The 26,439-nt window shown below is 40.4% G+C and overlaps 1 protein-coding gene across 2 annotated transcripts in view; it reads right to left on the bottom strand.

The window, feature by feature from the left end:
• Positions 1–21,419, bottom strand: part of LOC124139423 (aquaporin-4-like) — a 65,714-nt gene extending 44,295 nt beyond the window's left edge. Inside the window, exon 1 of one of the 2 annotated variants that reach the window (XM_048395023.1) lies at positions 21,207–21,419. In XM_048395023.1, coding sequence (XP_048250980.1) covers positions 21,207–21,404 — 198 coding nt within the window. In that variant the 5' untranslated portion in view covers positions 21,405–21,419. Of the gene's footprint in view, positions 1–6,034; positions 6,332–21,206 lie in introns of those variants that run through there. The other variant, XM_046506458.2, reaches the window with a different exon arrangement.
• Positions 21,420–26,439: the final 5,020 nt, after the last annotated feature.

The following is a 26,439-nucleotide window of genomic DNA, read 5'->3' as shown; positions in this document are numbered from 1 at the left end:
AGCTCCGCCATTTCTCAGGAATCTGTATGTCACCAGTTCGGCACGACTTGTGATATTTTGCTTCACAGGTAAATAGATCCTTCCCTCTGATCCGCAGCAGGAGAGGCTCATCGTTTTGACGTTGAGCTACTTCAATGACATGCTGCTATCCATCCCGACTGAAGTTTGTGAGCCCTTCTGTTGTCCAGCTTCCTTTTGACTTGAATTTCTTTTATGAATACGAAGTACAAAAGATGCAGTCAGGTTGGAAGATGATGGGCTCATAGGATGGACGCTGAATTGGGCGGCAAGCTAGTTCCTAAGATTCAATTTCAGGTTGTTACAAACTGTCAAGGTTCATTATAAAACGCTGATAATATTCTCTGTGATAGCCATGGGTTTCTTCCAAAACTGCCGGCAAGCTTGTACATGACACTTCTATTTGATTTGGCGTTTCTGGAGGTTCTGCCATCCTTCTGCGCTTTTTGATCGCTCCTTCAGCTTTTCCATCTTCTCATCAGGATCTTTGGCTTTGCTCAGATGTTGTAGTGGGCCATACTTCAAGCCAGGCACATGTATGATGCACACTGGCTCTGGATCACTGGGAATACGTTTCCGTTTTGGTTGAGATGTCAAAGCTGTCTTCGAGTTGTTCCCGGTTGTATAAGATGTTGGTCTCAGTCACAACAGTTCAACCTCAAAAGACACATAATCATGGTGATGACATTCTTATAAGGTGGGACATTTCCCTACATATTAACTTGGGTATTCTGTAAGAGAATCTTAAGTATGTAATTGGAATATAATTTATTTCTGTGAATGCATGGTCCCTGTTCAGTTCAAGCCATTCATATACGTTTCGGACGATTTGCATTTTGACAATTTCTGTAAACTGGAAACTTAAGTAGCTAAGTGATGTATGAATTAAATGTTAGTACGTGAATTCGTCTTTTACCTTTGTGGGTGCCCCCAGCAAATTCACCTTAACTAGTAGCTGTACTAAAACATCTGAAACTCAACTTGAAATGGCAAAATTTGTCAAAATATCAAGCCTGCGTCCAAGAAATTGATTTGTATATTTGCTGAAATAAATAACATTTACATTATGATAAGTTTTTTTGCACAGCTTTATGGTTGCCATCTTGAATATGTTACACATAGGTCCATTTCATTCAAAATTCTGAAATCGACTCGAGCATTATGCTGTGAACCTCTTATATGCATACAAAAGTGAGTGATATCAGATTTGTCAAGAAGTATTCTATACGATTGTCCAAAAGTAGATCAATAATCAGCCTACATCAAATTATGGTGTTTATATAAGGTTTCCTATAGCATATAACACATCAAGGTCGGTGAATAACACACAAGATGACAAGCCAAATCCTGAGCATACATCCTAGCGTTGTTCCGATGTAGCTAAGCCGAGAATGCAATATTAGGTATCCTACTCTGACATTATAAGAGTAAATTTGTTCCAAATTGTGCAAAAGATTTTCACCTGGTAACATCACATGTTAAGTACGTACTTCAAGAGATGTACTGGAACATGTGTTAGAAGATTATAGTGGAATCAGGCACACGTACCTAGAACATATACCGGATTAAAGGTTTCTGCGAGAAGAATTTAGTTTCGTCGGGATGTATGACGTTCGATTTGCCATGGGTTGGTCCATATTCACTCAATACCAATTATTGATACCTCATTGGAGAGGTATTTATATATGGATTCCAGTGGTATATCACACTTGACGATCAGTGGATCACTAGTGAGATGACAACCCAAAACGTAATCATACCCCCAAGTGATATACGGCAAAACCGGGCGAAAACGCGATATTGGGTACCATACTTTGAAAGGCTGTAACAACAAGTTCGTCCCAACTTTTTTCTTGTTAACATTCAAAATCATGTTTAGTATGTTTATGGGCTTTAAAAAAATTAAGTGGGGTTTGGATGTGTGGGGGGTGCTCGTGGGTCATACCTAGCCCACGGCCTACTGGTGACGTAATTTGACGGAATATATTTGAACATTAACTACAGTTTGATTATCGGTCTGAAACATCAATGATAGTCAGGTTTATAAGCTTATGACTGCTCTTCACACAATTACCCAGACTCAATTAAGACAGTCCGACCTCAGAATGCCCAGTCGTTACCGCTGATATATTCCTCGTTGTGTTAGTATGGATTAAGGACGTACTTGGGATAACGCATCAGTAACGCCCCTTAATCTAAACCGCAATATTGCGGTTATTAGGCTCACGACACCACTGTGCATTTGTTTACACATAGTAAACAGATCACAGGAATACGTAGCTGTACATTAGATGTATCAATTTACATTGCCTGGTCGGATGTTGAGGCAAATGGGCGATTAGCGAGAGGTTGACATAGAATCAAAACTGCTGTGAAATCATAGCGAAGTACTAATCCGCGACCCGTTAAGATTCCGGGGTAGAATAGGTCTTCAGCAACCCATTCTTGTCGTAAAAGGCGACTAACGGGATCGGGTGGTCAGGCTCGCTGACTGAGTTGATACATGTCATCGATCCCAATTGTGTGGATAGATACTCATGATGTCAATCACTCGATTGTCTGATCCAGACTCGATTATTTTACAGACCGTCGTCATACAGCTGGAATATTGCTGAGTGCGGCGTTAAACAACAAACAAACGAAACTAATCCGCCTTTACTATCCGACATCGACTAGACGATAATGTTCAGCTACGATTCACGGCTTCATAAGGTTTTATTAAAGTCCGATGATGAATTTAAATTACGCCAAACCTTTTCCTTTGAAAAATTATTTTTATAAGCGTTATTAGTATAAAAACACGAAGGGGCCGCTGATACTTTATTACTTCGTGTTTACATGTACCACATAACCTTTGACAAAATACCTTTACAATAGAAACATTTGATGTACTTAAACACATATGATTTGAAATTTTTTAAATCCATTATATTATGTAATTTGTATTTTAGGAGAAATTGTATCGACGATATGGTTTTGGATTATGCATCATCAAATATTTCTAAACATAAACAATCTGAAAAACAAAATATGACAAGAAAACAAACTGGAAGAGCTCTGAGCCAGCGAAAACACCCCTGTATAGTATCCATCGCTACGACTGTCGTAAATCTATGTTAACCTGTGTGTTACGGTCGTCTTGAAATGGGGCCATGGTATGCGGTATCGTGTTGATGGCCTCCTTGTTATTCTGCGTCAGAGCGTACATCGGCAATGATAATTGACATGTTACACGTACACTTACGTATTCTGTGTTCTGACGTAACGCCCCAGGCGCTACAACCGTCAGCTGCTTCAAGAACACGAAATCATAACGTCAGGTACAGCGCAAGTCCCGTATTTCTCGTTTCAAATCAACTCGAGCCCGGACTTTATGATTTATTTTAACAACGCCGGATGATTCAAAAACATGTTTGAGGATTTATACACGGTAGACGTCGTTCTTGCTTCGGCGGTCCGTTTTCAGAGATCAAATATGAGATTTGAACCCATGTTCAGTGAATTCTTGCATGGCTAAGGGACGCAACTCTGCCCAACGCCTTAGAAATATGAATACAGTAGGATACCTCTGTATTGGATTCGGTCGCGCATGTTGTTCCGTTTATTCAATTTTCACTTGGTTTCGACAATAGGACTGTGAAAGCAAGGGTAACCGGGTGGCCTACGGCGCCCACAGCTTAACGACACCATTAGCCGTGCCAGGATCCGCTGATACGTTCGAATCCATGATTTGTCGCGATTATGACCCTCTAATATTATCACATAGTTATCACATGAAGGTATTTTCATAGTTGTATGTTTAATTTCTGCTATGCACTACCGCCTGACCCAAACATATCTATATTATTTATAAACAAATCTTCAATTTTAAATGTTCAATATTTGTAATGAAGTCTAATAATTCTTGACATTAGCTGGAGAATTATAACATATAGAAATCTAAAAATGGTAAATATAAATCCAAAAGTTTATTTCAAAAGTGACGAGTAACCAAAACATGAATATGCCCAAATATTTAGTAAGTACCGTCGTTTATCTGATAAGTACTTTTCTTCATTTCACGGCTCCTCTCTTCTCTTGATGTCAGTAACTGGATTGTCTGGCCCAGGCTCGAATTTTTTCAGACCGCCGTCATAAAACTGAGATATTGCCGAGTGCGGAGTTAAGCAATAAACAGACATCACTTCACGGCTCTGTCACGCATTCAACATCAATACAATGTTCACATTTCGTCTTCGGCCGAGTGCTTATTGTCGTTGCAAAGGAATTAACACACTTTAATGGGTTATTATGCTGACAAAGCGAAGAAGTCATCACCGATTTGTAGTGGGTCCAGTTGACAAGGAAATTTAAGGAGAAGTGATCCCTAGCCCCGGTGAACATCGGAGCACACCACAAGTAACTTTGACCTACATACATACATACTCCGACTGAAATCCTTGAAATATAACACTTCGGTCAGTAAGAAAAAATAGTAAATTTCGTGAGATATTCTCTCGCTGTTGTTCGTTGAAATAATTGTCATTAAAATTGTAAATCAGATTTCAGTTATGTAATGCTTGAGGGACATAAATACTGATAATTATGACATGTAAGACGCAGTGAACCTCATGTTCTTCTTCCGAATAATAAAATGGACTTGACTGTAGTAAGTAGCCTCCGTGTAGGAATTGTGTGGAGCGTGCATACCAATTGCAATTTAACGGAAACTAATCTACTACGCTGTTGGGTGTTAAAACAAATCCGTCTCGCTGTGACATCCTATGAGAGTTAGTGAGTAGAGTGTGACCCGTGAAGATCCGGGGTAGAATAGGTCTTCAGCAACCCATGCTTGCCGTGAAAGGCGACTACGCTTGTCGTAAGAGGCGACTAACGGGATCGGGTGGTCAGACTCGGTGACTTGGTTGATGCATGTCATCGTATCCCAATTGCGTGGATTGATGCTCATGATGTCAATCACTGGATTGTCTGGTCCATACTCGATTATTTACCGCCAGATAGCTGGAATATTGCTGAGTGCGGCATTAAACAACAAACAAAAGTCACAATTTTCTTTTGCATGAAATTCCATGACATGAAGCGAACCTGCAACCTCAAGTGCTGAGAAGCTGTAAATTTATCATGTCATGACTCCAGCTAGTCCCTGCTGCATGTGGCGTACCTCTCGCACATTTGAGCGAATTCCTTTTATATCGCGATACACTGTATATTTTCACTATAAGGTATGTCGATGTTTTCTTTTTTTGGGTTTCTTGCATTTAGACGGTTCATAAGTTGGATAAAATACGCTTCCTCAGTCTGGGGTGCAAATGTAAAACCTTGAGCTCGGGCTTTTCCCTCGCTGGCGGTTTTACATTTTCAACCAAAACTGAGGACTCGTGTTTTATCATATACTTATAAACACCCACATTATATAGCGAAACCTCCATTATCCGGACAGAACCGCTCCCGGTGAAATCTTCGGGATCAATTGTCCAGGGGAAATATATCATGGGAATATAGTGATATCGTTCTGTGTACACACTATAGAGAGAATCTGCATATATATATACATGTATATACAAAAATTATTCCTCAAAGCGTAACCGCCTGGGAAGTCGGATTTCCGGCTATTGGTGATCTTGTCCTTGAAATGGTGCCTCTTACACGAGCCAGGACGTCTAACCGCACAGTGCATCGTCTATTAGCACCACTATTAACAGAATTTGGAAGTCTCCCCAAGACAACCCCTCAACCCCAGACCATTTAGCGCAAACGCAATTCTAATCGATAGTGAAGCAAATTGTAGAAGTGAATCTGTATGTTTCTTATTCAAACGCTTATGACGAAGGATTAGCAAGCTCTTCTCGGGATGGCGGAAATTATCGATCTATGTCTTCTCGGGACACAAAGATTGGAAATGACCTTTGTCATTGTTCGCACAGGTAAGAAATAGAGGTAAGGCATCAAAGAAATCCAGGTAATCTATAAACGATGTAAACAACTAGATACAATAAAAACAAATAAATCTACCTACCTTGACTTTATCGCTGTCGAAAATCGCAGACGCAGATCCGAGAAAAACAAACATCATCGTCGCCAAAAATTCGGCTGAAACTGCTCTCCAAAATGAAAGAGTTTTTACCTCTCGCAAATCAAATAATTTTCCACCTGAACTAGGGCCGAACCTTATTGAATCAAGTTTGTTGGCCACGTAAATGAAATACCCCTCCATAGTAATTATCCGATGAGCAAAGATGTAATTATTGTGTAGAACAAGCACCGTGTTCGAGCAGACGACTCAAGGCGAGCAAGCAGCATCTATTGCTCGTGCGAAGTGTTTGACAAGTATTTATATTGGTCACCAATGTCACGTGACCGCTGCGACAGTTACGCTCATTCATAAGGAGCGAAGGAGTTGTTGGGCTTCGCGCTTACACTGCAGGTCACTGCAGTCAATAGGGCCATCGTTGTAGGTACAGTATTTACGTATAGACCAGTGTGTGTCGCACTTATTGTATGTATGATCTTTTAGCTGGCTGTGTTTGTGAGCTACTTCAGAATGATTTATTGAATGGTTATGGGAGATTTTACCAGCGCTGGCACATCGCAATCAAATCAGACAATTAGTCTGGTCCTTTCGCTGAAAACAGAAATGTTCAATATCTTATGGTTATCTGAACTATCTATGTACAATAACAGTTGTTTATGAACATTTTCAGTCAGTAGCATGTTACATTTGCTCTGTCCGATATGCATGCTATTTAGGTTTTGTTAGTTTCGTATGTTTGGAGTATTTCTTTTTTCGAGGCCTTTCTTACAAATGACTATAAGTTTGTCCACGGACCTTACTGATACGGCTTCCTTACAAATGACAGTAGGTTTGTCCACGGACCTTACTAACACAACTTCCTTACAAATGACAGTAGGCGTGTCTACGGACCTTACTAACACGACTGCCTTACAAATGACAGTAGGTTTGTCCACAGACCTTACTTACACGACTGCCTTACAAATGACAGTAGGTTTGTCCACGGACCTTACTAATACAACTTCCTTACAAATGACAGTAGGCGTGTCTACGGACCTTACTAACACAACTTCCTTACAAATGACAGTAGGCGTGCCTACGGACCTTACTAACACGACTGCCTTACAAATGACAGTAGGTTTGTCCACAGACCTTACTAATACAACTTCCTTACAAATGACAGTAGGCTTGTCCACATACCTTACTAACACGACTTCCTTACAAATGACAGTAGGCTTGTCCACGAACCTTACTAATACAACTTCCTTACAAATGACAGTAGGCGTGTCTACGGACCTTACTAACACGACTGCCTTACAAATGACAGTAGGCTTGTCCACGGACCTTACTGATACGGCTTCCTTACAAATGACAGTAGGCTTGTCCACTGACCTTACTAACACGACTTCCTTACAAATGACAGTAGGCGTGTCTACGGACCTTACTAACACGACTGCCTTACAAATGACAATAGGCTTGTCCACGGACCTTACTAATACGACTGCCTTACAAATGACAGTAGGCTTGTCCACTGACCTTACTAAAACGACTTCCTTAAAATGACATTAGGTTTATCCATAGACCATACTAATACGACTTCCTTACAAATGACAGTAGGCTTGTCAGATGATAATAGGCTTGTCTACGGACCTAACTAATGCGGCTTCCTTACGAATGACAGTAGGCTTGTCCACGGACCTTACTAAAACGACTTCCTTAAAATGACATTAGGTTTATCCATAGACCATACTAATACGACTTCCTTACAAATGACAGTATGCTTGTCAGATGATAATAGGCTTGTCTACGGACCTTACTAATGCGGCTTCCTTACGAATGACAGTAGGTTTGTCCACGGACCTTACTAATACGACTTCCTTACAAATATAAGTAGGTTTGTCCACGTACCTTACTAAAACGACTTCCTTACGAATGACAGTAGGTTTGTCCACGGAACTTACTAATACGACATCCGTATAAATGGCAGTAGGCCTGTCTACGGACCTTACTAATACGACTTCCTCACAAATAGCAGTAGGCTTGTCTACGAACCCTATTAATACAACTTCCTTACAAATGACAGTAGGCGTGTCTACGGACCTTACTAACACGACTGCCTTACAAATGACAGTAGGTTTGTCCACGGACCTTACTAATACAACTTCCTTACAAATGACAGTAGGCGTGTCCACGGACCTTACTAACACGACTGCCTTACAAATGACAGTAAGCTTGTCCACGGACCTTACTTATACGACTTCCTTACAAATGACAGTAGGCTTGTCCACGGACCTTACTAAAACGACTTCCTTAAAATGGCATTAGGTTTATCCACATACCTTACTAATACGACTTCCTTACAAATGACAGTAGGCTTGTCAGATGATAATAGGCTTGTCTACGGACCTTACTAATACGGTTTCCTTGCGAATGACAGTAGGTTTGTCCACGGACCTTACTAACACGACTTCCTTACGAATGACAGTAGGTTTGTCCACTGACCTTACTAATATGCCTTCCTTACAAATGACAGTAGGCTTGTCTACGAACCTTACTAATAGGACTTCCGTATAAATGACAGTAGGTTTGTCCACGGACCTTACTAATACGACTTCCTTACAAATGACAGTAGGTTTGCCCACGGACCTTACTAATACGACTTCCGTATAAATGGCAGTGGGCTTGTCTACGGACCTTACTAATACGACTTCCTCACAAATGACAATAGGTTTGTCCACGGACCTTTCTTACACGACGTCCTTACGAATGACAACAGGTTTGTCCACGGACCTCAGTAATAGCTGTGAAGTGCGAAGGGAACAAATGCACCGGGGTTTCGAGGGTCACGCATGGTGGTCACAATTATTTCGTCACTTTCGCTGACAAGCAATGTGTGATAACGGCCTTATTCGCCTCGTTATTGCTCGGCTCTGTTTTGTATGTCTCGGGGGATTTGCCAACTCAGCCAGCAGTAAACTAGGAATACATGCAGGACACTGCACATAACTTGTACCACAATCAGTTATTTCCAAAGAGTGTGGGGCAGCCGAGTCGAAAATACGTGTTATTGCGTTCGCGACCTGTGAAGATCCGGGGTAGAATAGGTAGAGAAGATTTGTCTTATTTCCATGGAAATGAGGAGAGAAAAAGAGCACAAAGCTTTGGGAAATCTGAACGAGGATACAAAGACCCTTAGTGATGTCATGGAGTTAAAGGGAGACTCGGCTCCGATCAACTGCTATTCCCTGGAACTTTGATTAACGTTATTGAAAACCCACATGTATGTTACACGTTACCCTTTTGTCACGAAGATACAAAAATACCCTTTGACACGAACAGTATTAGTGGTATGCACTGTCCAAGGTGCAGTATTAAACTCATAAACACTTTGTCGGGATATCTAGGTTTTGAGACGAGTTCCTGTATCAAATGTGTCATTGCTAGTAAAAGAATCTAGCTACCTGATCGGCCAGTCGCCATCTTGTGAAGAGCGGGGCGGTCAAGTAGCCTAGTGGTTAAAGCGTTCGCTCGTCACGCCGAAGACCTGGGTTCGATTCCCGACATGGGTACAATGTGTGAAGCCCATTTGTGGTGTCCCCAGCCGTGATATTGCTGGAATATTGCTAAAATCGAAGTAAAGCCATACTCGCTCACTCTTGTGAAGAGCTATTTTAAATACCGCATTTCCTGTATTAGACGCCTGCCCTCCAGTACACGAGGCTTCTGATTGTCGTCGGGTTATACGCTCTGTCCAGAACTTATACGCCGGGCCTCCATCAGAGTGAGTGAGTGAGTTGAGTTTAGGTGGGTTTAACGCCGCTTTTAACAGTTTTCCGGTTATATCGCGGCGTGTCAGCTTAATGTGGGAGGAAATCCCGAAGTGATGCAGGTCTCAGACTTTTACCACTTCGGTGAAACCCACGATCACGGGTATGGTGCTGACAAACCTAGAAACGTAATCGGGGGGAACCGGGATTCGAACCCACAATCATAGGTTTCTGGCGTGCCCAGGGGACGCAACTCTGCACAGCGAATCGCGGCGCCTTAGACGACTGGGCCCCCCGTGCCCCCCGCCTCCATCAGAGGCCGTGTTTCAAGATAACAGTTTCCGGCTTTATACTGTGATGTGTTGGTGGTTAGTTATGGCCGTGTCCTGCTATGATGTGTATGTTAGAAACAGAGACTCTAGAGTCAGATCAGGAGGTATTGCAATTTTAGCTAAGAAATTCTTGAATAAATATATCAAATGTATACACACTAATACAGAGTGTGTCCTGTGGATAAAAGTTTCCAAAGATATACTTCAAACAGAAAAAGACTTGCTTATTGGAGCAGTATATTTTACCCCAGAAAATTCCCCATATTTCAATATCTCCTTATTTGTTGACATTGAGAGTGATTTAAATAAATATGCAAATGAGTGTGAAATTGTACTTCTGGGAGACTTCAATGCAAGAACAAGAACTATATTAGATTTTATTGAAATTACACAGACGGTTTGTGATTACATTGGAATTCCTGATGATGTTTTTGATGAAACTGGTGTACTATCTTTGTTCTCTTCACTTGGAATAGACATCAATAGACACTCATCAGAGCAAACAACCATGGCTACAGATTGATTGATATTTGTAGAAATAATAATCTGTTTATCATAAATGGTCGTTTTGGTGATGACAAACACATTGGTAAAGCAACTTGTAAAGGTTGTAGCTTAGTTGATTATAGTATTTGTTCATTGAATTTACTGAAAAAAATATGTGATTTTAGTGTCCTAGATTTTGACCCTATTCTGTCTGATGCCCATTGTGCTTTGACATTGAGTATCAACATGTGTGACGTCAACATGAACTGTCAATCAAGGACAGAAGCTGACTCAAGGACTCAAGGACACGGACTCCATGTGCACCTACCGACGCTGGGACAAACGACATGCTTCTCAATTTCATGATGTAATTGATTCTCGCCAGTCGTGATTGTAAGATCAGTAGAGGTGAATATAATCAGGCTAAATTAATATTTCAAAAACATAAAAGTGTCCAAAACACAAGAAGGCTCATCAATGCAAGCAAGGCTTACAAAAACACTTTGGCAAAATATCACAACCTTCATAGATCTGACATACAGGACAAATTATTTAAATTACGTAAAGAGGACTCTAAAATCATTTTTGAAAGTGTTGCGAAATGATAATAAAGATAAAGATTTACCACCACTCGAGGAATTTTTTACATATTTTCAGAAATTAAATGATGCACCTGATGAAGAGTCTGATGATCTCACTGATCAATTTGATATAAACATTGAAGATTGTAACTCTGTTTTGAATGGTGCCATTTCACGTGATGAAATTTTGATTGCCATAGCAAATTTGAAAAATAATAAAGCATGTGGCCCTGATAAAACTATTAATGAATATATTAAAACCACTCAAGTCATTATGCTACCTGTATATGTAAGGTTATTTAACACAATTTTAGATGATGGTGTTTATCCAGAGCAGTGGCTCAGTGGTATAATTCGTCCTATTTATAAAGGTAAAGGTGACAAATATGATCCAGAAAATTATAGACCAATCAGTCTTTTAAGTTGTTTTGGCAAACTCTTTACAAGCATTATTAGTAATAGAATCCAAAATTTTATAGAAGATCAAAATATTTTATCTGAAGCGCAGACTGCTTTCCGTAAAAAGTATTCTACAACTGATCACATATTCACCCTTAAATGCCTGGTTGATTTATTTAAATCAAGAAAAAATCAATTATTTTGTTGTTTTATTGATTTTAAAAAGGCTTTCGATAAGGTAAGAAGGACTGCCTTGTGGAGTAAACTGTTCAGCCAGGGTATAGATGGCAAATGTTTCAGAATTTTAATATCCATGTACATGTATAGTGGTATAAAATCGTGTGTAAAGGTACATAGCATTGAATCAGATGTTTTCCCTTGCCTTGTAGGAGTTAGACAAGGAGAAAACTTATCACCTGTTCTATTTTCTTTGTTTCTAAATTACTTAGAAACATTTTTCATGTCCAAAGACTGTCCAGGTCTATTAATTAACTCAGAAATAACACATTCCATGCTAGTTTTATCTATTAAATTGTTTGCTCTTTTATATGCCTCAAAAACGAATCTCCGAAAAGCTATCAAGCATTTTGAATCATATTGCAAAATTTGGAAATTAACTATCAATATTGATAAAACTAAAATTATAATATTTGGTGGTAATAAAAATGATATGAGTAAAGATATTTATCTCCATGGTGTTCCTTTAGAATATGTCACTGAATACAAATATCTTGGTGTTATATTTGATAAAAAAAGTGTTCTTTTAAAGCATCCATTGCTAATCTATGTCAACAGGCTACAAAATCCATGTATTTCGTACTACGTAAAAGCCGAAACCTTAATTTATCAATTCAATGCCAATTATATCTTTTTGACACAATGGTAAAACCAATTTTATTATATTGTTGTGAATTATGGGGTTTTGTTAATCTCAAACAAATTGAAAATGTACATATATATTTCATGAGAAAATTATTACCTGTTAAAAAGAGTACCCCTTTATGCATGCTTTACGGTGAACTAGGTAGAGTTCCGTTATCTGTTGATGTTAAAACCCGTATGTTAACCTTTTGGTCGAAATTACTTACAGATAAATCCAGCAAAATATCTTCAATCATTTGCTCCATTGTATATAATATCAATAATACAGGTGTTTACAACTATGACTGGATTTCATGGATTCAAAATGTTCTAAACAATATTGGTTTAAGTTATGTATGGTTGTCACAGTCTCCTGTTTCATCTTCCTGGCTCAAAGCAACAGCTCACTCTATTTTAACTGATCATGCTAAACAAACCTGAAGCTCTGAGGTGGAAAATTAAAAAAAAAGTGTAGTCTATTCTCTCTTGAAACCACAATTTGAATTAGAAAATTATCTGACGTCCCTACCCCTAAATAAAGCTATCCCTCTACTTTTATTTCGTACTTCATGCCACCACTTACCAATTGAAAAAGGAAGATGGAATGGGATACCTATTTGTGAAAGAAAATGTAAACTGTGTTTTATTGATGATATTGGTGATGAATTTCACTATATTTTTAAATGTCAATAAAAAAAACATCGTCATAATGTTTGAAATGCGTCCCTCGCTCTTCACATCACAACTGACAATACACAACGCCCGATGGCAGTAATAACACTAGTTATCTAAACTCTTTATATCACACAAATATTTCACTGAATATAAACACGTGTAAACTATAAAGTCGTAATCAGAAATTCGTTTCAAATGTCACTAAAGTTGTGTATACAATTGCATGGGCGGATACAGCTTTTTTGAAAAGGGGGGGTGCACAATAAAGATCTATATATTGGTAATTGGTAATTTATACAGAAATAAAGATTGTTTTCGAAATAAAAAGGGGATGCGCGCACCCCCGCCCCCACCATCTCCCTCCCCCCCCCCCTCCTCTCCCCTCCTCTCTCCCCTCTTCCCCCCCCCCCCCCCCTGTATAAATTACCAATTACCAATATATAGATCTTAATTGTGCACCCCCCCTTTTCAAAAAAGCTGTATCCGCCCATGCAATTGTATACACAACTTTAGTGACATTTGAAACGAATTTATACAGAAATAAAGATTGTTTTCGAAATAAAAAGGGGATGCGCGCACCCCCGCCCCCACCATCTCCCTCCCCCCCCTCCTCTCCCCTCCTCTCCCCCCTCTTCCCCCCCCCCCCCCTGTATAAATTACCAATTACCAATATATAGATCTTAATTGTGCACCCCCCCTTTTCAAAAAAGCTGTATCCGCCCATGCAATTGTATACACAACTTTAGTGACATTTGAAACGAATTTATACAGAAAAAAAGATTGTTTTCGAAATAAAAAGAGGATGCGCGCACCCCCGCCCCCACCATCTCCCTCCCCCCCCTCCTCTCTCCCCTCTTCTCTCTTTCCCCCCCCCCCCCCCCCCCCCCCCCCTGTATCCGCCCATGAATTGTACGAGCTGAACGATCGTGTTCGACCTCTGATCTGATTGAATGGAAGCCCGTTCACCTCGGTCAGTGACCGACCGGGTGTTGTGGATAGAGCGTCTGCCTTGAGAGCGGGAGATCGGTTTTTCTATACCCCGGCCGCGCCGTGCCAAAAGGTACTTGTTACCCCACCTGGGGTTCGACATAAAGAGGTTTCTACAAGGACTGGTCGGCTCGGAGTTAGTATAATGTGTCTGAGTGGGGTATCCATGTTAAACTGCAGCATGGCATCTCAGTGGGCTATAAATGAGTCCGAACTAGAACAAGCGCTTGCATGCACGGCGCTACATACGTGACCCCATTTCACCTCACATAGTGACACATATAACAAACAATATGGGATGATGTATGAAGTGTGTATAAATACAGTGAGTGAAGCAGCTGGGATTATCCCAGTAATATCATATGAACATATCTGATATCTTTAATAATAATCTCTAGAAGCTTAGCTTATTTCTTAAAAATACAAATACATTTATATTGCTTTTTGGGGAAAAGCATCCTTATCATACCTGCTCCTTTAAATCCTAACTTATTATCATACACATTATGTATATAGATAACCTACTTCATGATTAATATGAAATATATATTTCGGAGTAGGTGATATATTTATAACTAGACCGCGTGAGAATATGTTTGGACTAATTAGGAGGTGGAATGAAACCCATTCCGATCATGTATTGTGTAAATGACATATGGCCTCATCTCTCTTTGTCACAATATATTGTTTTCATTTTGTATAATTGCTTCAGTAGTCAGTAATTGCAAGGAAATATAAATAAATCAACGCTGGAGAATTAACCAGTCTCGATAATCCGCATTTATGGATTTTGTGAAAAATAAAAACTATATGTTAACTTTGATTGAGTGTGCTGTGTACATTTGCAGATATTCTGCTGCTTTTAACTAAAGACAAACGTTAAAAAAAATATATTGAGTAACCCAGTGGGATTGTGTGTTGAAGTAGGGCGGTGGGGCAATATTAATTAAATACCTTTTCAGAATGAAATTTAAAAAAATAGTCAAATCACAATGGCAGAAGATGACCAACAATAGACAATACACCTCCAGATGTTATCTTGATATGTCCCTCTATAATATTCAGACATAGAAAGGAATACCAAGTTAAAGACTGCTACAAATAAAAAATGAAATCGTGAATAGGGTATAGTTGTTAAAACACTCTATCACGAATAACCAGAGTGACTACCTACTATGTCGGCAGACTGGTCTGGTGCACATAATTCTGTTATTTTGGACTTTTTAGAAAATATATGGTAATAAGTATTTATTAAATAATATATCATGGTTACTCTCGCCATGGCTACTTTGTGTAGATATATCTTTGAAATAGTTCGATGTTTTTTTCCCGGCCCACCGTGATATTGGTATAATATTGCTAAAAGCGGCGTAAAGCCATACTCACTAACTCATCATTTTTCAACAGATGTTTTGTCGTCTCTGAATCAAGTATATATAGACTGTTGTATCGGTATCGCATCGACAGTTACGACATATTACCATGCTTTAGTGAATAGCGATATTCAAGCAATAACAACGGTCGGGGATACCAGAAATGGGCTTTCACCCATGTGGGGAATCGAACCCGGGCCTTCGGCGTTATGAGCGAGCACTATAACTACTTGGCTATCGCCCCAATCTCATGTTGTGTTTTCCCGTCCGACAATATAAACGTTTTTAGGGATTCAGGTCGATAAATATCAGATCTCAAAGTCATATTTTACTCTTATTATGAACCATATTTCAGTCGGAGGTATAAATACGAGTTGAGTTAACAAAAAACAGTCAGTTTTACATAGATTCTACATCTCTTGCTGCACGACATAAATTATCTCGACGTCGGATTTGCTTGTGCAATAAATCTCTTTAAGGATATCAGCATTTACACAATAACATTTCGGTGACTGGGTCAGGGCATGTCTCAAAACTTATAGAATTATTTACTTATCCTACTTTTGATCCGCACGCTAAAGCGACCGTTCATTATATCAAAGTCCCGGTTCGCTTTATAGAACCTAATTCTAAGGCCTCCTGGTTAAAAAGAGTCTGATTTTAAGCCCCCATGTCGTTCAAGGTTAAGTATTTGGGTTTGTTGTCTATCGCAGAAACATTATTTGTAGAAAACTATATCTTTTACCAACTACATGACGCCAAATGTATGCTAACACATCTATTTACATCATATTCTAAATTTGCTACCAAATATAGCGGTTTGCAAACAAACACATCACACTGCACAATAAATTAATATTCGTGCGTATCAATCTTAAAACTGTTGTGCGTGTGGGTGACAGGTGCAGTTTGTTTGTTTGTTGTTTAACGCCGCACTCAGCAATATTCCAGCTATATGACAGCGGTCTGTAAAATAATCGAGTCTGGACCAGACAATCCAGTGATTGACATCATGAGCATCGACCCACGCAATTGGGATCGATGGCATGTATCAACCAAGTCAGCGAGCCTGACCACCCGATCCCGTTTGTCGCCTTTTACGACAAGCATAGTCGTCTTTTACGGCAAGTATGGGTTGCTGAAGACCTATTCTACCCCGGAATCTTCACTGGTCTGGTGCAGTTGGTAAGACAAACAATGCTCTGTACAGTATTCAAATATGAAGTGTTGTGCAAGTCTATGCGCAGCTACATGTATATTTATAGTTGTTTACACCAGGGCGTTTATGCATTATGAACTTCATTTCAATGCCACATTTAATAATGCGCCTATTACTAACAATGGACTGCATATCATGTTTGAAAAGAACTTGGGATCAAACAAACCCTGACCTAAAGATTACGAGGGCGTGAGAAACAACTTGTATTGGCCAACTTAGTACAACAGTGTCCCTCTCTACACAATATGATATGCCACATACTGACTTCTGGAATACGCAATTAATACACGTTACGCTCTGCTGTCAACACGGGTAAAAGTCATTCTTGTTGATGTGAATTTGATGTCTGTTCAAGAACATATGGGAATCGTTTTTCCGCATATGCACATTAAAGTTTTCACTTTGATCCTTACGTATTATGTAGGGTGGTGTCTGGTGCAGTTGTTAGGCTTTCAGAACAATTATTGTCTAATCCCCTCAGACACCGAGGCTTCCACTAAAATGAAAATCCGACAACTGGTAGTCTAGGGGCGCGTTGCAAGACACGAATCGCTAAGAGAAAACAAATTAATCGCTGCAACAGTTCGAAGCGCATGCGCACTCTTCCAAAATGGCGGCGCAACTACTGCTTGGTTGCCTTGACGTAGAAGAACGTCATAAAAGAGGCTCGATGACGAGCTGATGAAATTTATGACTATGCACATGCACAAAAGTTAAGCACCACCCACAATATTTGTGAGCTGTTACTTTTGGCACTTTATGATGACTATTATAACGAGATGTACGATTGTTATTAGCCGTATATGTCAACCTCATGTGATGCAAAAGTTGTCCAAAAGCAAGTTTATCTTGTGTTCCAAAAGAATATGAGCAGAAAGGAATTTTACCGAAGACCAGAAATTGAAGGATTAGAAAACATTGAAAAACTTTTTTTGTCATGAACTGTCATGATATCAGCAGACCATATCAGGTGTCACATAGAAACCCTAGGGAGTGCAGAGTCTATTGCAAGACAGAAACGTCAGTAACGTGTGTATGATCCACGGACATTGACCACAGCTTCAACCCTACGCCTCATACTCATTACAGGTCGCTGAATGCTTCTCTGAGGCAAACGGATCCATTCTTCATGAAGTGCGGCTTCAAGTCCAGCGAGATTTTGAACTGGGGGATCACGATGTCTGATTTTCCGACCAAGAATGTCCCAGAGATGCTCAATCGGATTAAGATCCGGATTACAGGCCGGCCAAGGAAGAGTGGCAATAGCTTCTTGACGCAAATAAGCCAAAGTGCCCGAGATCAGTGGTCTAGTATTGTCGTCCATGTAAACAGGTCTGAAGAGGATGGTTGTAAAAATGAGGGACTACCACTGGACGAAGAACGGTATCTTGGTATTGTTGGCCATTCAGGTTTCCACGATTTGTCACCAGCGAAAGTTTGCAGCCGAAGGAAACACAACCACATATCATGATAGACCCCCCGTCACATGCTAAGGTCTTCTGGATGTTCCTTGGTGCAAAACGAGTATTACGTTGCCTCCAAACACGTATTCGACCATCAACAGTTCGTAGCAGCATTCGACACTCGTCAGACCAATGGATCCTTCTCCAGTTGGCCAAGTTCCATCGACTACGGGCACGACACCATATCAGACGATTCCGCATGTGCCTCTCAGTCAGTTGAGGACGTTTTACTGGTCTTCTGGCGTTATAACCAGCCGGTCATCGTCGAGAGTCTCTGATGGGTAATCCACTGCAGTCTTAAATCTGTTGAAGTGGCAAATGGATATCGTCTGACTATCCTGAAATGACGTCTATCCTCTCTGTTAGAGGTCTTTCTTGGCCTACGAGACCTATGCCTGTCATTGACATCATTGGTTTGACCATGTTTGACAATCAAACGAGTGATAACACTGTGATGACGACCCATTTGTCTTGCAATGGCCCTGCATGACATGCCAGCATTTTTCATGCCTATCACTTGCCATCTTTCAGCGTTCGTTAACTTTCTCCTCACCATGGCTGATTTTCAACCTCTATTGGAAGGGGAATCTCACACAGGAGAAAAATACAACCGCGTGTCTGAAACTTAAATTTAACTATTTATAAGGTAGGGGAACTGCAGCAACACGTAAAGCACGCTTTCCTTGTGGTATCTGGACAAATTTGGGTTCATGAAACTATAGAAGCCTAATTCAGTCATACATCATCATATTTCGTATTTCTGATTCTCACACGTGAAATCAAGAGACTATGAATATGGTGGCGCTTAACTTTTGTGCATGTAAATACTTTGAAGATTTGGGCGCAGACTGAGGATGACGGGGTGTTAGCTACCTTTGCTCATTTCCTCGTTGATCCAGTCAAGAATTTCTTGTTCGGCTGTCAAAGTCATCCGCCATTTTGGTTTTAGACCGAAGCGACCGCAGCCAGCACCCCTAGATCACGTACTTTGTGTACCCCTCTGACAAGTGTAAATTGGCATGGCTCCCATGGCCGAAAGCTATGAATACACAATGCCATTTAGAAAGTGGTCAAATCTAACAACTGTAATGTTTCACAATGCCATTTAGATACTGCTTGGATAGGCGGATACTGCTTTTGAAAATGAACTTACCCCCTAAGAAATCGGAGTTCGACGATCAAGTTCTTGCTGCACAATGTCATTTGGATGTAGAGTAAACTTGAACTGAGTATGGCGGGTACAAAATATGACGTAATGGTGTGACGTCATTCCGACGTCATTTCAGGAGACAAGGCAATTTGTCACACCATTTTAAAATTGTTTTCGAAACGTTTGTGTGATATCAGTTTTTACAAACGTTTTAAGAACGTGTCAAAAACATTTATTTTTGTGATAAATTTCGAAGTTCCTGGAGTGTCTGTGGAACACGTGGTTGACGTCGAAGGCGCCGATCCATCTCATCCCACATGTGCTCGATTGGTGTGAGATCAGGGGAGCGAGCCGGCCAGGGGATGACATTCACGTTGTTTTGTTGAAGAGAATCCTGAACAAGTCGAGCAATACGACAGGTAGAACAACAGGGCCGATGATCTCGTCGCGGTAGCGCTGTCCATTGAGATTTCCCTCTACCACTATCAAACGGGTCCTCTGTCTTGCTGTAATCCCACCCCATACCATAACGCTGCCGCCCCCGAACCGATCTTCTTCCATGACACAATGATTGACGTAACGTTCACCTCGACGTCAGTACACTCGAATCCGTCCATCGCTGTGGCTGAGGTGAAAACGAGACTCGTCCAGTGTAGACGCTGTCTGCAGCACTGTAGACGTGCTTGACGGTGGTTTTCTGTCAAAATGGGAAGTCTGGCGGGTCTTCTGGCGACAATCCCTGCACATCTCAGGCGACGACGTACGGTTTGTGAAGATATTCATCAAAGGCCAGGGATGCTTCTTGCAGTCACTGTTGCGGGCTGGAATCGATTTCGTAGGTGTGTTGTTCGAATCCAGTTGTCTTGTCGATTATTGCTTACGCGTTGCCTACCACTCCGAGGATTGTCTCTGACTGCATTCGTCTGTTGCCAACGTTGCCATAAACACCAAATGGTGTTTCTGTGGACGTTAAATTGTCTTGCAACATCACGTTGACTCGATCCCGCTTCAAGCATACCTATGGCTCGCAGACGCTCATTTTCGGACAGGAGTGGCATTTCGTAATGTTGAATCAGTGGTTGTTGTCAGCACGATGCTAAACAATGCACATGTTTTTATACCCATTCTTGGTTAGTGAAATGCATGGGGCTTGTATAAAAGTGAAAAGTCTTTTGTATGCTTTTCTGTAGCAGTTGTGTTTTTTGTGACTTGATTCCATACATGTACTACAATATTGAAAGCCAAACTTTACTTGTTTGAAAAATACACTAAAATATTGGTCTCACAGAACTTTTGTTGTTGAGTATAAATGTAATTGCCTGTGACACTATCTGTGATCAGCAACAAACAAATCATGTGAAGTTTTGTCTTACTCATATCTGCCATATTTTCTTTAGACATTTAGTCTACAGATTAAACTGTAACTGTTGTGAAAATGTTATACTACTGCATTACCAATCCACAGAATTATGAAAACGGAGTGTGCGAACTTTTCGACTTTTTTCGTACCATATGTTCCCGTGTTTTTTCAGGTGACTAATTCACTAGCCTTTGCATGTGTTTGTACCTGACTCATAATCATATGTTTACGATATCGTCGGAATTGTACAATGGACTCTGCTTTTGATTGAGATTTCTTATGATTGTGGGTAATATTATGTTTTGGGCGCTTTTATTGATCTCGAAGGCCTATAAACAATCGAGTGTGTGCAAGTCAAACAAGTGGTTGTCAGTATAAGTAGTGATCCACGTTGTCGGAGTTTCATGGTGCACAGTCAACCAGGTCACACATTGCAACCATCCGATTCTCATTGTCGGCCCTCTGTCGTCACAGGGGGCTCATTTTGTTACGGATACACATATTTGAAAACACTAATACACCTACCTTGACTAGATTAGTCTCGAGGACCGCGGACGCAGATCCAAGGAATACAAACAGCAAAGTCGCCAAAAATTCGGCTATAACTGCTCTCCAAAAGGCCCAAGTTCTTGCTTCTGACGCATCAAATAGTTTCCTTGCTTTACCAATTCCGAATCTTATTGAATCAAGTTTGTTGGCCACGTATATGAAATACCCTTCCATGGTTTTATCTGATGAGCTAGGGCGTATTCACTGTGTGGAATACAGACGACTTCTCGGCGAGCAAGCCGCATCTATTGCTCATACACATTGTTTCATTGGTATTTATATAAAATGTAAAAGGTGTCACGTGACTTATGGGAAGTTACGCTCATCCATAATAAGTATTTTGAATCTGCATCATTTGTTCATTCCAATTAATACGGCATTCAGAGTAGATACAGTGTTTTCGTATTGGGCGGAATCTCTGGCTCGTGTTGATTGTATGGTCTTTGAGCTAGTTGTGTTTGTGGAATACTTTGGAATGGTTCATTGAATGATGATATGAGATTTATTATTCTAACTGCTAACTGGGCTAATTTTGATCAAATATAGAAATGGAATATTGTCATCTGCAGCGGAGACGTATCTGGAGGGCTTTGGTCGATTGGTACAATTAACTTGGTGAGTGAGTTGGGTTTAACGCCGCTTTTAACAGTATTCCAGTTATATCACAGCGTGTCAGCTTAATGTGGGAGGAAAGCCCGAAGTGATGCAGGTCTCGGACGTTTACCACTTCGGTGGAAACAATGAGCACGCGTATGGTGCTGACAAATCTAGAAACATAATTGGGGCAAACCGGGATTCGAACCCATAATCATAGGTTTCTGGCGTGCCCAAGGGACGCAACTCTGCACAGCGAATCGCGGCGTCACCTGATGAAAGTAACCTCGAAACGTTGTGTATAAAAATATGGAAGGTAACATTCAGATTTATGTGTCTCTACTTGAAAGTTTGTTTGATGATAATCCAACAATATGTGATGAATATGATGGTAGTTCTTTTGGCTCAGACTCCATCAGTTAGATGCCTCAGTAAGGAAGTTTATGGAAGAAGCAATATGGAAAATGTCAAAACTATTAAGTAGTATAAACCTAATCACCACTTCCGCTACAACAAATACATCGTAGATTCACTATTGGTAATTTTGTACACAGGACAAATAAGCTTTAGATTTGTCGAGATTTCAGAGCAAGCGAATATAACAGTTGGACAATTTGCTTACATATAATATACAAACATTCACAAAACATATATAATGGAGACTTATGAATATACATTTATGTTTATGAAGGCACACAGGTAGGCAGATTCAGTTCAACAGCGACAGAAATGCTATTTAATATTCTGGGTCAGCGATAGACGCCGTTACGGCCCTACGCGGTACTACCTTTAAACAGAAATGTTGTTAGCAACTACGGAAAATCTCACTGGTCCCGACAGCCTCCACTAAATAATTGATACCTTGGACAGAGTACTGTGCCAAAACTGACACCTGAGCACTAAAACATTTTGACTAAAGCGACACCCGTGTAATCCCGACAGTTTGTCTAAACCGACCTTTCAGCAGTCCCGTGGATCTCTTGAAACTGATACCTGCGCCATCCATTATTCTGTCTAAACATACAGGTGAGCAATCAGATTTTCAGTCCAGATTGAAATGTAAGAAATTCGACATTAAACGAAACCAGCACTTGAGCAGTCCAACAAACTGCATAAACAAATATTAGAGATGTATAAATCAATCCGACATTCAGATTGAAATGACAGCCAAGTAGTTTGTCACCCTGACTAAAACGACAGCTAAGTAGTTTGTCATGCTGATTAAAACGATAGCCAAGTTGTTTGTCATCCTGACTAAAACTACAACCAAGTAGTTTGTCGCCCTGACTAAAACGACAGCCAAGTAGTTTGTCATCCTGACTAAAACGACAGCCAAGTGTTTTGTCGCCCTGACTAAAACGACAACCAAGTAGTTTGTCATCCTAACTAAAACGACAGCCAAGTAGTTTGTCGCCCTGACTAAAACGACAACCAAATAGTTTGTCATCCCGACTAAAACGACAGCCAAGTAGTTTGTCATCCTGAATAAAACGACAGCCAAGTGTTTTGTCGCCCTGACTAAAACGACAAATAACTAGTTTGTCATCCTTACTTAAACATCAGCCAAGTAGTTTGTCGGCCTGACGAAAACGACAACCAAGTAGTTGGTCATCCTGACTAAAACGACAGCCAAATAGTTTGTCATCCTGACTAAAACGACAGCCAAGTAGTTTGTCATCCTGACTAAAACGACAGCCAAGTAGTTTGTCATCCCGACTAAAACGACAGCTAAGTAGTTTGTCATCCTGACTAAAACGACAGCCAAGTAGTTTGTCATCCCGACTAAAACGACAGCTAAGTAGTTTGTCATCCTGACTAAAACGACAGCCAAGTAGTTTGTCATCCTGACTAAAACGACAGCCAAGTAGTTTGTCATCCTGACTAAAACGACAGCCAAGTAGTTTGTCATCCTGACTAAAACGACAGCCAAGTTGTTTGTCCACCTGACTAAAACGACAGCCAAGTAGTTTGTCATCCTGACTAAAACGACAGCCAAGTAGTTTGTCACACTGACTAAAACGACAGCTAAGTAGTTTGTCATCCTGACTAAAACGACAGCCAGGTAGTTTGTCATCCTGACTAAAACGACAGCCAAGTAGTTTGTCATCCTGACTAAAACGACAGCTAAGTAGTTTGTCATCCTGACTAAAACGACAGCCAAGTAGTTTGTCATCCCGACTAAAACGACAACCAAGTAGTTTGTCATCCTGACTAAAACGACAGCTAAGTTGTTTGTCACCCTGACTAAAACGACAGCCAAGTAGTTTGTCATCCTGACTAAAACGACAGCCAAGTAGTTTGTCATCCTGACTAAAACGACAGCCAAGTAGTTTGTCACCCTGACTAAAACGACAGCTAAGTAGTTTTTTTTCACCTTCACTAAAACGACAACCAAGTAGTTTGTCATCCTTACTTATACGACAACCAAGCAGTTTGTCATCCTTACTTAAACGACAACCAAGTAGTTTGTCATCCTGACTAAAACGACAGCCAAGTAGTTTGTCATCCTGACTAAAACGACAGCCAAGTTGTTTGTCACCCTGACTAAAACGACAGCAAAGTAGTTTGTCATCCTGACTAAAACGACAGCTTAGTAGTTTGTCACCCTGACTAAAACGACAGCTAAGTAGTTTTTTTTCACCTTCACTAAAACGACAACCAAGTAGTTTGTCATCCTTACTTATACGACAACCAAGCAGTTTGTCATCCTTATTTAAACGACAACCAAGTAGTTTGTCATCCTGACTAAAACGACAGCCAAATAGTTTGTCATCCTGACTAAAACGACAGCTAAGTAGTTTGTCACCCTGACTTAAACGACAGCTAAGTAGTTATTTTTCACCTTCGCTTAAACGACAACCAAGCAGTTTGTCATCCTTACTTAAACGACAACCAAGCAGTTTGTCATCCTTACTTAAACGACATCCAAGTACTTTGTCATCCTGACTAAAACGACAGCCAAATAGTTTGTCATCCTGACTAAAACGACAGCCAAATAGTTTGTCATCCTGACTAAAACGACAACCAAGTAGTTTGTCATCCTTACTTATACGACAACCAAGAAGTTTGTCATCCTTACTTAAACGACAACCAAGTAGTTTGTCATCCTGACTAAAACGACAGCCAAATAGTTTGTCATCCTGACTAAAACGACAGCTAAGTAGTTTGTCACCCTGACTAAAACGACAGCTAAGTAGTTATTTTTCACCTTCAATAAAACGACAACCAAGCAGTTTGTCATCCTTACTTAAACGACAACCAAGCAGTTTGTCATCCTTACTTAAACGACAACCAAGTAGTTTGTCATCCTGACTAAAACGACAGCCAAATAGTTTGTCATCCTGACTAAAACGACAGCCAAATAGTTTGTCATCCTGAATAAAACGACAGCCAAGTAGTTTGTCATCCTGACTAAAACGACAACCAAGTAGTTTGTCATCCCGACTAAAACGACAGCTAAGTAGTCTGTCATCCTGACTAAAACGACAGCAAAGTAGTTTGTCATCCTGACTTAAACGACAGCCAAGTTGTTTGTCACCCTGACTAAAACGACAGCCAAGTAGTTTGTCATCCTGACTAAAACGACAGCCAAGTAGTTTGTCATCCTGACTAAAACGACAGCTAAGTAGTTTGTCATCCTGACTAAAACGACAGCCAAGTTGTTTGTCATCCTGACTAAAACGACAGCCAAGTTGTTTGTCACCCTGACTAAAACGACAGCCAAGTAGTTTGTCATCCTGACTAAAACGAAAGCCAAGTAGTTTGTCACCCTGACTAAAACGACAGCCAAGTAGTTTGTCGCCCTAACTAAAAGGACAGCCAAATAGTTTGTCATCCCGACTAAAACGACAGCTAAGCCGTTTGTCATCCTGACTAAAACGACAGCCAAGTAGTTTGTCATCCTGACTTGCAAATCAGCCAAGTAGGTTGTCGCCCTGACGAAAACGACAACCAAGTAGTTGGTCATCCTTACTAAAACGACAGCCAAGTAGTTTGCCATCCTGACTTATACAACAGCCAAGTAGTTTGTCGCCCTGACGAAAACGACAGCCAAAGAGTTGGTCATCCTGACTAAAACGACAGCCAAGTAGTTTGCCATCCTGACTTACGCAACAGCCAAGTAGTTTGTCGCCCTGACGAAAACGACAACCAAGTAGTTGGTCATCCTGACTAAAACGACAGCTAAGTAGTTTGTCATCCTGACTAAAACGACAGCCAAGTTGTTTGTCACCCTGACTAAAACGACAACCACGTAGTTTGTTCCCTTGACTAAAACGACAACCAAGTAGTTTGTCATCCTGACTAAAACGACAGCCACGTAGTTTGTCACCTTGACTAAAACGACAACCAAGCAGTTTGTCACCCTGACTAAAACGACACTGGACTGAAGAAACAACTACACGTTTTCCCAGGAAAGGAATCTCCTTGATTAGAGCTAAAGGAATGTTAGTATTTCAGTGTTGTGCAAGAATATACACGTGTTCGTTCCATACAGAATTTGCATGTGTGTGTGTGTGTGTGTTCCATACAGAATATGCACGTGTGTTTTCCATACAGAATATGTTAATCTGTTGGGTTTTTTTGTTTGTTATTTGTTTGTTTAGGAGATAAACAT

Source organism: Haliotis rufescens, unplaced genomic scaffold (assembly GCF_023055435.1).
Source record: "Haliotis rufescens isolate VD_foot unplaced genomic scaffold, xgHalRufe1.0.p SCAF_1, whole genome shotgun sequence".
In the NCBI taxonomy this organism is placed as follows: Eukaryota; Metazoa; Mollusca; class Gastropoda; order Lepetellida; family Haliotidae; genus Haliotis; species Haliotis rufescens.
The sequence above is the reverse complement of the archived record's forward strand: the minus strand, read 5'-3'. Positions and strand labels throughout refer to the sequence as shown.